The sequence below is a fragment of the Anarhichas minor genome, unplaced genomic scaffold (genome assembly GCF_050575085.1).
Source record: "Anarhichas minor isolate MPS153535 unplaced genomic scaffold, ASM5057508v1 ptg000023l, whole genome shotgun sequence".
In the NCBI taxonomy this organism is placed as follows: Eukaryota; Metazoa; Chordata; class Actinopteri; order Perciformes; family Anarhichadidae; genus Anarhichas; species Anarhichas minor.
This window is the reverse complement of record NW_027466469.1, coordinates 4,326,855-4,339,318: the sequence shown is the minus strand read 5'-3', so window position 1 is coordinate 4,339,318 and position 12,464 is coordinate 4,326,855. Positions and strand designations below refer to the sequence as shown.

At 41.2% G+C, this 12,464-nt stretch overlaps 1 protein-coding gene across 1 annotated transcript; it reads left to right on the top strand.

Moving 5' to 3' along the window:
• Nucleotides 1–9,110: 9,110 nt before the first annotated feature.
• On the top strand, nt 9,111–11,472 carry LOC142955427 (tripartite motif-containing protein 16-like). The gene has a single exon (XM_076096937.1). It carries the CDS (start codon nt 9,250–9,252, stop codon nt 10,927–10,929), a length of 1,680 nt encoding a protein of 559 aa, XP_075953052.1. The 5' UTR covers nt 9,111–9,249; the 3' UTR covers nt 10,930–11,472.
• Nucleotides 11,473–12,464: the final 992 nt, after the last annotated feature.

The following is a 12,464-nucleotide window of genomic DNA, read 5'->3' as shown; positions in this document are numbered from 1 at the left end:
TTGACCAATTAGCCAAACGTCTGGACAGTCTTGAGGGAGCAGAGAGGAGAGCTAGCTATCATAGCTTATTAGCCGTGTTGCACCGTCCGCTTGTATCTGTCCCTCCACTGTCGAAGCATGATTAAAACATCTCTAAGCTAACTAGCGTACCATCAGTTAGCAAGTTCCGTTAGCTTAGATAACTTTTAGCCCCTTTATAGTTAAGGTATGTCGAATTAAATCATGTAGAATCTTGAGAACAAGGCAAAAGGCACAGTGCAGAGAAAATAGAGAGAAACAGGGAGAGCTGTTGTGACCGACTAGCGCGAGCTTGTTTCCCTGTTAGCTATCTTCCCTATTTTCTCGAGTTCATTTTGCTAGTTTCTGGTGTGACTGGGCTCTGAGGATTTTTCTCAGATTCTGTAGAGTGAGTTAGAATATAATTCTGGTGAAACGTGTTGTTCTCACTATGGAAGCCCTGGAATCTGGTGATCCAATTTCGGATTCTCTCTAAAAACTTAAACTTGGCCAAACTTTTTTTTCCCACCTGCTTTTCTGATGAGAAAGAAAATTAAGGAAATCAAAAATGTATCCTGGCAAAAATGCTCACCTGTTGTTAAGTCATAAATACAGGAGACGAAAACACTTTTTTTCACACTTCAGGGCTTCCGTATGTCACACATATAATTGATAAAAATAACTAATAGTAATCTGTCTGGTGAGGGAGGAGCCTGCCCTTTTGTAAGTGAATGACTCGACTGAGCAAAAATAGGTTTAACCTCAGCAACACACTATCTGACTGTGAGACTCAGCTGCCCCGAGCTGAGTCTTTGAGGGCTCACAGGTGAGGAGGAGAATGAAAAGGGAAGTCGCAAACCATTTTCGACAGACTGTACCAAGTACAGACGCAGCCCAGACGCAAAGCCCAGTGTCTTAGGAGAAAACCTGCATGTGATGCTCGACTTGTCGGACGTCTGTGCTGTTTGGAAGGGGCCAGCAGAATGCATGTGCAGGGCACATAATGTGAATGCAAAACTTGATTATTTTATCTGTTGAAAATCTTGTTATGGTCTTACTGATTTTTATTTTTGTTTATGTGTCAATTATGTGATTTTTTTTTCTATTCCTTTCCTCCTCTCCCCTAATCTTTTTAACTCTTCGTGATTTCTGATTTGTTTGGTAATATTTCACTGAGCAAACAACCACTGTAAAGATGAAGCAAGTTGTCCGCGCTGGTCAAAGGCACAATGTACTGTAATCTGCAAAACAAAGGACACCAGAGGGCGCCGCAGGGATCCTCTTAACTCTACAACTTGTCAGTGCATCTCTGTGTCCTCTGGATTCAAACCCGTGCGAGTCCAACCGCAGTGACGTTTTTATTTTGTCTTTTTTTTCTACAGACTTGTTGTAAAAGTTACATCCTTCCATCCGCTCACTCTCAGTCTGTATCCTCCACTCTCTTACTGACCGGGTGCCGGCGTTCTGCCTCTGTGTCACATGGAAAGTTGTGAATACTTCTATAAAAGGGGCAAGTAATGCTTTGTCTATTTATTTTTAGATTGCACACAAAGCAAATTGTACATATTATATTTATTCTATATATAAGGTTGTTTATTTTGTCATTTCATTTTGGCTCCGTTTCCTTGTCACCTTGTTGTTTTTTGTCATTTTTCTCTTCTCTTTTATGTTTTTTTTTTGTTTTCTTTGCTAAAGGCCAGTAGAGCTTCTTGGTGCTCACCGGCGGTGAGGCTAACGAATAGCACGGTGCCTAATACCAGTCTTTACACACCTCGCACATCTGCGCACACGCACACACACACACACACACCCTGTCACACACAGGGAAAGCATACTTATAAAACATAGAATGGCCTTAACCTATGAGAGCCGAGCTCAACTCAGAGTAACCCAATCAGGAGCTAGGTTCGCCACAGAGTAGCGTCTCTTTAATTAGCTTTGATTAATAAAAGATGTACAGTTGATTATGATTGTAATGTAATAATGACTTTATATGACGCAGCAGCGGAGAGGAGGGCGGGTGGCATCAGTCGCAAGCTTTGTGTTCACGTCGTGAATGTGCAAAAATTAGGACTTTGAGGCTGAATAAGCTGAGTAGGCTGGTTTTATGGGTCAGGAATTAGAAGTAAGAGTTCACGCCACAAACACAGCAACAACAAAAAAAGGGCAACATGACAAAATGTCACTTCTCCTGATGTTTCCAGATGTTTCCACCTGTATATGAAATAGCCAGCTTTTTAAAAACCCTTCAACCACCTACTGCCTTGTTAGCCTCAGTGCTTCAAACCCTCAAGCCCCTGAATCCTTACGTTGCCAACGCCCACGTCAAGGTGGAGCCTTTGATTCAGACACTAAACCTCCACCTGTCTCGGTCAGCTCTGCTGCCTCTGAGAAACCGACAAAACACACTGGTACCCGTCTCACTGGGGCCGAGGTCTTTGCATTCTCTGTGTGCTCTCTTTGTAAAAGCCCTCCCTCTGTGAGGCTGGAGGAAGGCTCTCTCCCTGCAGGACTTTGTACATTGCTGGAAATAAAGGACTATATTATTTCATACCATTCCTCAGTCTTATTGTCTGTTTCTGTCAGCTTTTGCTGTAAGTGTGTCGGTGATCTGACAGGATCCATGCACTCCAGTCTGCTCATCTTTTGTTCAGATGTTCAGAAGCAGAGATGAAGCATATGATCGTAGATATGCTAACTGTGGTCAATGGTTTGTTTTACTGTCTCTTAGCTGCTCCGCCACAAATTACAAATTGCGTCACCTATTTCCCTCGAGAGATAAACTGCACTTTACAGACCTCCGAACGTTCTGTAAAGTGATATTGACAGCATTATCCCCACAGGATAATAACTAGTTACCACAAGACAATAACTTGTTCCCACAAGATAATATAACTAAAATGAACTCCATCAGTGATAACTTAAGGAATGACTGTTTTCCAAATAATAACACATCTGACGGTGTGCGTCCCCTTAGAGCTCCAGAGATCAATCTGAGGGTCACAAGACAGTTAACATGGTGGCAAAGAAGAGAAACAATTCATCTGGTTTTACTCTTGTCTTGTGAGATTAGGAACAAAATTGAAAATGTTCTCGAGTCAAACTTTCTGTATCCCAATGGCAATACAACTGAAGTCATTTTATTTGGACCACATGCATTTGACCAACATTATATCTTCTCATCTTTGACCCTTTGACCTCTTCTGTTGAACCATTCAATTCAGGATTTAAGTGTGACGAATAAATCAATGAGGTAGTTAAATGATGTATAATGTTAAATAAGAATAAACAAAACATCTCTTTATTTGTCAACTGTCTTTATTTATTGCCTCGTGATCAACTCATGCTCACTCTTTCATGTATGTTTAGTTCTTAAATGACAGAAAGATAACAACTAAACACATGATGTATACAACTAGGTTATAAATGAACCATAAACATCAAATATCAGATGAAATAATCAGCATTCAATACATCTGTATCAATAACCTAGATAATTAACAAAGGCACAGGTAAATATAACTGAATCTATGGTTTAAATAGCTACTCAGCTCGATATTCTGTCTTGTTATTAAGAGTCAGAACAAGCCTAACTTCTTTATATTGGAATCACAGATTGTGAATATAAATTATTGTGATGCAATCTGCTGACATTATGAAAAACATCAACTGTGCATGACTGTGGATGATATAAACTCATACTGAGCACACAGATGTTTAAAGATATGAGATAAAGTATTGATCTTTATTCAAATAAGGTTTTAGGTCAATTGTACAGATGCTGATCAGCCTTCAACGTTGCAGCTGCAGCTTTTGTTTTCATCACTAGATTCCGCATCATCGCCCTAATGACGTCATGTTTGTAAAATACCAAATCTTTCTGAATTAATAACGCTCTCGCCGGGTGCGGTGGCGCGCGCCTGTAATCCCAGTTACCGGGAGGCTGAGGCTGGAGGATCGTTTGAGCTCAGGAGCTCTGAGCTGCAGCGGACTATGAAGATCAGGTGTCCGCACTAAGTTCGGTATCGGTATGGTGCTCCTGGGGGAGCCCGGGACCACCAGGTGGTCTAAGGAGGGGTGCACCGGCCCAGGTCGGAGACGGAGCAGGTCAAAGCCCCCGTGCCGCTCAGTAGTGGGATCGCGCCTGTGAATAGACGCTGTAGTGCAGCCTGAGTAACACAGCGGGACCCAGTCTTCTTACACTCTGTCTACTGTTCAACAAGCAGCTGATACAACAACAAGGTGTTTACATGTTACAGCAGCTTCATCACTGCTTCTTTATATTCTAGTTCCCATGAAAACATTCAGAAACCAGTTGTGTGTGTTTGTCCTACAGCGCCTCCACCTGGAGGAGAGGAGCAATGAGCACCAATCACAGCAGTCAGTGCAGCTCCACACATACAGCAAACTAACGGGGCTTTCTTTATGACGTTCAATCAACGTGATGGAGAGGTGAACAGTCACAAACAAACACTTTCTCTTTGTTTTTATGTTCAAATAACACAAATATGTCCATAATAATACTTCAAGGTATCAACATCTGGATCAAAATCATTTAGAAACGTGTTTTTCTATCTTGTTGTAAATGTGTTGTTTTCATTGAGTGAATCTTCTATCAGCCTTAAATATGAACAGTAGCTGTGAAACAATACAGAGAGCTCATGGTTCAGCAGCACAACACGTGGTTTACAGTTTGAAGTGACTGAAGCTCAGAGAGATGGAGTAGTTACAGAGCAGGTAACACTCTCAACACATGTGGATATTATGGGATTAATAGCATATGATGAATCCATCTCTGTGATGTATTGCAGAGCTCTGATGTAGCTGAAATGAAAGTTCAGAAAAAATATCAATATTAGCAGAACATTGGTATTCATGAGATGATTGTGTTGGCAAATGGGTCACAGTTGTTTGCTGACCTCTTACATTTCAATCATCTCGTTTCCTCACTTCATCATGTTTTCCTCATTATTTCATGGATTTCCTCATCTTCACCAGAGACGAGGTTCCTGCTGTATTTTCAGTGTCAAACCATGTTTTGTAGTTGCCGCCTACCCCTGCAGGTTGCTGGCAGACAGCTGTTACCTAAATCTCCATCTCCAGCCTTCTGAACATTCTGGCAGACAGCTGCATGTTAGAACCTCCACCTCCAGCCTCCTCCAGCAGTCCACAGCCCTGGCCTCCACCTGTCGATTCTGGTAGTCATCTCTCCTGCTCCACCTCCAGCCTCTTCCAGCTCCAGCCTGCAGTCTCCATCTACACCTTGAAATACTTGCAAACAGGTAGCGCCTGCATATCCACCTATGGCCTCTGTCATTAACCTGCACCTCCACCTACCTGAAGATATTCACTGACCTAAACCTCTACCTACAGCCTTTTGCAGAAACCTCCACCTGAAGATTCTGCCTACAGCCTCCGCCCCCCCACCAGCATGTTGTAAGAGACAGCTGCACCTACAACCTGTTCCAGATCCTTCCTGCAGCCTTCATCAGTAACCTGCAGTCTTCTTCTCCACCTTCAGATACCAGCAGAAAGGTGCAGATCTACTGTATCTGTGGTGTCTCAGGGTCTTTCATGTGTTTTCAGTTCATCAGGTGTTTTAATGCTTGTTAGAAATGATCAAGTCTGCAGAAGTCATGAAGTGAAAACAGGGAAGTTTTATATCTTTGTGATAGAAGATCTGAGAATAATATCTGAGGCATGAACTGTTTGAGGCTCTGATTCTCTTCTAAATGTAAATATTTGTAATGGAGGTTTGTTGCTGTATGATATATTCATACCAGATATTTCCTCTGTGGTTTTCTCCAGGACCTGGTGGACTCCACATACTTCCAGATCCACCAGGAGCTGATCAAGAACCAACGGATGAATTCCTTCTACAAGATGTGAGCCTCAGAGATGCTTCTTCCTCCTCCTCATCCTGCATGTTCACCACCAACTCCTGCTCTTCTCAAAGCTAAATAAAGTCCATCAATCTCTGCCGTCATCAGATCAGATCATTGGAGTCCACAACATTTAGCATCAAACACATTCCTTCATATTTGAGATCTCAGTGGATTTGTGGGAGTTTTCTCATCAGATACTTTTCTCATTTGTATTATTTGTTTTGCAGTTTGCCAGCAGCTTTCTGTTATTATTAGTTTAAATGAGGAATGATAAAAGTACTTCTAGAACCTCTAGACGACCAACTCTTATTATTTAACATAGATAAAGATCACAAGTTGTTCAAACTTAGAAATATCAATGATCGTCATTTAAAGTAAAAGCTTCAGTTGTAGCAACAAACCAAGCCCTTCCTCAGACTTCACCAACAGTGAACATCATTCATATTAGAAAACGTCTCGTTTTGATTCAGTACAAAGTGAGAAATATTGTTTTTGCTTTGGAGCCATTTCAGACCTTTGAACACTGAACTCATCAAACCAAAGTTTCTTTGAGTCACATGGTCCTCTCTATGAGGAGAATGAAAACATTGTAAACAATTGAGCTAAAATCTTTGTCCACTGATCCAGATGTGGATGTGACTGTTAGCAGCACAGGAGAAGTCCAGTCTAGAGACTGTGTAATGTGAAGTAATCCAACATTCAACCCTGAACACGCTTCACTCATGAAAACTGAACTCAAGAGGAAAGAGTCTCACATTTCTTGACACAAAAGCTGAAGTTGTAGCTTTAACTTCATTTCACAAGTTTTTCTACATTCAACTTCCAAGTCACTGTTGATATAAACCTTTAGGAGATAAAGGAACATAAAGGTCTATTTAGAAAAGGTGAAAAGTTACTTTATGTTAACCTTAGAATTGTTCAAATCTCATAGTTTGTAAAGAAAGAAAAAAAAGGTTCAAACAGTTTTTAAATATCATGTAGATATCAAATAATCTTGTATTTCCTCTTTCTGAATTATCTCACAAGACCAAATATAATATTACTAATTTGAACTGATCATTTGCCTGTTTGTGAATGTTAATAAACAGTGTCGGGCATTTTGACACATAACATATTGGGTGTTAATTCTTCCACAATAATGAGAGTTAATGAATCATAAAGATGTGAATCGTACCACCTTAACAGAAGTAACAACACAGGAGAGTCAGAAGGTGTAGAGAGAAGTGGGGATGGAGTAGAAGTGGTTCGTTGAGTTGAGTGGATCTACGACTCAACGAACACGTTCACAGGAGGACCTCTGGCTGGAACTGAACCGCACCGATGTTCTGTACAACCGCGTCATTGAACTCTTTGTAATCAAAGAAAGGAGGATGGACTTTGTCTTTAAGTGAACAGCAGCTTTGGTAAGTGAAGTGTTTTTGTGTTTTTACATCTGCAGTAGCGTTACTACTGTGTTCATTTGTCTATGGTGTCGTTTTTATGATGTGATTAATATTGTTCCCTCTGATGTGAATAATATCTGAATGGCTCGTGCTCTTCAGTGTGCGGTGGAATACGTGTTTTAGCGCTGCAGTGTTGCTGAATTGATTTGCTTTGTTGTCATAGAAATACATGTGACTGGTTCTTGTGAGTTCGTTCTGTTCATTGTTTTAATTACATTGATTTTGACTATATGCCTTGTCCGTTAATGACGAAGCATCCCGTCATGCGCGTATTCATGTATCTGCACTCTGCAGTTAGTGCATTTGTAGGTGTTGAGCTTCATGTAACATTTTATTTCACTGGTCAAATGTTGCAGTGTTATGTGGATATGCAGCTTTTATACAAAACAAGTATAACCCATAGCTGTGGCGTCATGGTGAGGTCATTAGGAGATGGTTCAACTGTAGTAGGACGGCACTGAAGGCCCAGGTATAAAATGCACGGCCCGCCACTGTCATTGAGTGAATCTTCTATCAGCCTTAAATATGAACAGTAGCTGTGAAACAATACAGAGAGCTCATGGTTCAGCAGCACAACACGTGGTTTACAGTTTGAAGTGACTGAAGCTCAGAGAGATGGAGTAGTTACAGAGCAGGTAACACTCTCAACACATGTGCCATGCCATGTGGATGTTTCTGCTTCATGTGCTTCATTCTCCAAAATGTTGGTCTGTTACTCTAATATATATATTTATACTTTTTACTTTCTGATAAATGAGTTGATACAAATTATTTATTGGTTAAAATGCTGATGTTTCTCAATGTAAATAATAAATCATCATGTCTGCATTTAGAAATGTTAGTAGTCTTTAATAAACCGTCTTGAGTTTCTCAATTTCACATCAGCCATCAATAAAAGCCTGTCAGTCAACCAGAATAATATTTAATCATTTATTAATAAAGAATTATGTAACACATTATATGAAGGTCATGTCTATAATGTTTAATAAGCACAATCTTAACACATTATAATGCATAAAGCTTCATAACAAGGCATCCTATAGGATCATCTCATCACATGTATCACCTGCATCAACTGGACACCTGTGAGACCAAATGTGAAGAAACTAGAACGTCTTCAAGATGTTTTTCTGGACCGATCAGTCTAAAAAAAAAAAGGAGAATGATGATAATAATAAATAAAATGAAATACAATCAATACAAGAATTACAATTAAAAAATAATAATAATAATAATTAATGAATGAAATAATAATCAACCCGGTTGACCCGGCCTGGCTCATCCTACTGACCTGTTCTGGAGCTCCCTGACGGTGCCCTGGTCGTGGTTTGCCGCCAGTGGTCGGGGCGATACTGCCCCTGACTTTGTTTTTGTTGTTATTTTGTAATTTATGTACTTTCTTATGGTCTTTACTTTCTCACACACACACACACACACACACACACACACACACAAACACACACACACACACACACACACACTGACTATATGATGTTTGCTGGCTTGTATCTCACTGTTCTTGTCGTCCTCTTGTTGTTATGTTTATGTATTGTCTCTTGTCTTGTAATAAAAAAAGAGAAATGTTTTCTAAAGTGGAGCAGGTTTTAACCGAGGCTCTGCTTGTAAATGAGGAAGCAAAGTTCACATTCACAGCGCTGCTCCTCTTCCTGGAATGAAGCACAGCTTGATAACCCCTCCTTCTTCCTCCTGCTCTCAAACACAGCCGGCTCCACTCTGTCCACGTGTTTCCTTGTTCCCTCCCCTTCAGATCTACAGTTTTAAAGATGGGTGTAACCAACATGGTGGTGAAGTGATAGAGCTGACAGGCTGCATTCACTGAACAAACACATGTTGTTCAGATCAGAAGTCAAAGCAGAGTCACTTCTAGTGAAGCGAAACTCAGACAGTCGTCACTGAGAGGTGAAATGGCGCAGAAAGGAGTTCAGCTGGATCGGGAAGCCTTCTCTTGTTCCATCTGTCTGGATCTACTGAAGGATCCGGTGACTACTCCCTGTGGACACAGCTACTGCATGAACTGTATTAAAAGCTTCTGGGATGAAGAGGATGTGAAGAAACTCCACAGCTGCCCTCAGTGTAGGCAGACCTTCACACCGAGGCCTCTCCTGCTGAAAAACACCATGTTAGCAGTTTTAGTGGAGGAGCTGAAGAAGACTGGACTCCAAGCTGCTCCTGCTGATCACTGCTATGCTGGACCTGAAGATGTGTCCTGTGATGTCTGCACTGGGAGGAAACGGAAAGCCCTCAAGTCCTGTCTCGTCTGTCTGGTCTCTTATTGTGAGGAACACCTCCAGCATCATTATGATGTAGCTCAATTAAAGAAACACAAGCTGGTGGACCCCTCCAAGAAGCTCCAGGAGAACATCTGCTCTCGTCACAATGAGGTGATGAAGATGTTCTGCCGTACTGATCAGCAGTGTATCTGTTACCTCTGCTCTGTGCATGAACACAAAGGCCACGACACAGTCTCAGCTGCAGCAGAAAGGACTGAGAGGCAGAGAGAGCTGGAGGTGAGTCGACTAAACATCCAGCAGAGAATCCAGGACAGAGAGAAAGACGTGAAGCTGCTTCAGCAGGAGGTGGAGGCCGTCAATCGCTCTGCCGACGAAGCGGTGAAGGACAGCGAGAAGATCTTCACCGAGCTGATCCGTCTCATGGAGAAAAGAAGCTCCGATGTGAAGCAGCAGGTCAGATCCCAGCAGAAAAGTGAAGTGAGTCGAGTCAAAGAGCTTCAGGAGAAGCTGGAGCAGGAGATCTCTGAGCTGAAGAGGAGAGACGCTGAGCTGAAGCTGCTCTCACACACAGAGGATCACAACCAGTTTCTACACAACTACCCCTCACTGTCACCACTCAGAGAACCTACAGACTCGTCCGGCATCGATATCCGTCCTCTGAGCTACTTTGAGGACGTGACGGCGGCTGTGTCAGAAGTCAGAGATAAACTACAGGACGTTCTGAGAGAGAAGTGGACAAACGTCTCACTGGCAGTGACTGAAGTGGACGTTTTACTGTCACACTCACAAGCAGAGCCCAAGACCAGAGCTGAGTTCTTAAGATATTCAAGTGAAATCACACTGGATCCAAACACAGCACACACACTGCTGTTATTATCTGAGGGGAACAGAAAAGCAACAGCTATGAGTGAACAACAGTCTTATTCTAGTCACCCAGACAGATTCACTAGATATCGTCAGGTCCTGAGTAGAGAGAGTCTGACTGGACGTTGTTACTGGGAGGTGGAGTGGAGAGGAAGAGTTTATGTAGCAGTCGCATACAAGAATATCAGCAGAACAGGGAGCTGGAATGAATGTGGTTTTGGATACAATGACAAATCTTGGGCGTTATATTGTGACAAAAACAGTTTTATATTTTTCTACAACAATATCGAAACTCCCGTCTCAGGTCCTCAGTCCTCCAGAGTAGGAGTGTACCTGGATCACAGAGCAGGTATTCTGTCTTTCTACAGCGTCTCTGAAACCATGACTCTCCTCCACAGAGTCCAGACCACATTCACTCAGCCTCTCTATGCTGGACTTGGGTTGTTTTATGATCATGGAGACACTGCTGAGTTCTGTAAACTAAAATAGACAGAAGTGATTTATGGAACAGCAGATTAATTTCTGTTAAACTCATTTTGTGTCCATTTTTGCTGAGACCTGATTTTGTTCCACCTGTCAATCAAACATTGAGGGCGGTACTTTGACATCTTGTCATTATTGTTGTGTACATGTTTGAGTTTCTTTAGGTGGAGCTCCTTCCTGTGTCTGTTAAACCATGGAGGCTATCACTGCTCATGATGATCTTTGTTGACCTGAACTGACATTTCTCTGCAGGAAAATGTAAACTTCTCTGAGGTCTAAATGTTTGTTGAAAATGTGTATTGATGTATTTGTTTGTTGTTGTTTCTCTTCCACTGCATGTGTCTTAAAGAGAGAAATCACCAGAGCTTCTTTTATCCAAGATATTTTGTTCTCACCACTTTCTGTAAAGATATCTTTAATTAAATTTACATTTATTTGTTTGAAAGACTAAATGTTGCTGTTGTCTGAATTGATGTGTCATACTGATGGATGTGAACAAATTGAAGGTTTACATGATAAAGAAAGTAATCTTGTTTCAAGAAGAACAAAGACTCTGATCTTGTTGTAAGAACAATCAGTCTATTGAGAAGGAAACTTGTCTGTTTGGAACTCTTTGTTTTAAGATCCAATGATTTTATATTAAAGTCTCTTTCAATTATTTTACAATGTGTAGTTGTCTTAAAGGAAGACCTTCTTTCAGTGGTCTAGGATTCAAACTGCCTGCAGTCATCAGAGTGTTCCTGTCAGTGGGTTTAGTGGGAATACTTGTTTGTAGCTTTTCTAACTCACCACTGAACTCAAGACAAATATCATTACAGATCAGCTCCAAACTGCCTCATGAGGAGCAGAATGAATCCACATCTCTGGTTACTAGTAAATCCTTCTCATCAACAATGAGAGCTCTGCTCTTCAGCAGCATGTCAGTGTGTCTTGTATGTAGGAGGGCAAAGCGTTCAGCAGCTTCTTCATGTGTGAGTCCACAAACATGTGAGACTTGAGATGAATCCTCACATGTTCAGTTCAACTGTTAATATTTAGTTTGGAGACAACTTGTTGTATTTTATATTTCAACCACAAGATGGCGCCATGATATGTAAAGCACACACAGGTGACACGTTAATGCAGGTGATACATGTGATGTTTGATCACCAGTGATGTCATTCTATTATAGGATGCCTTGTTTACATGTTTGGAAATGTATAAAAAGAGGTTTGTAACTTAGAGTTCTTGCTTACAGGTTTTATATAATGATAAAGCGTTTGAGTGAAGAAGGACTTCAGAAGTTATTACCGTTATATTATCAAGTGTATCTAGAAGGTCGAATACCAGAAAGGTGTTTTTATCTAAACTTAAGTGTGTCAACCACTTGCACTTAAGTTATACAACTATGATTTAATGAAAACAAAAGTGAGTTTTTAAAGAAATATGTGTATTTATTTGACAGTGTCTGCATGCTATCCAGACACTAAAGTAGAGCTGCATGTTCAGTCTTAACTTCCAGCGTTGCAGCTGCAGCTTTTGTTTTCATCACTAGATTCCGC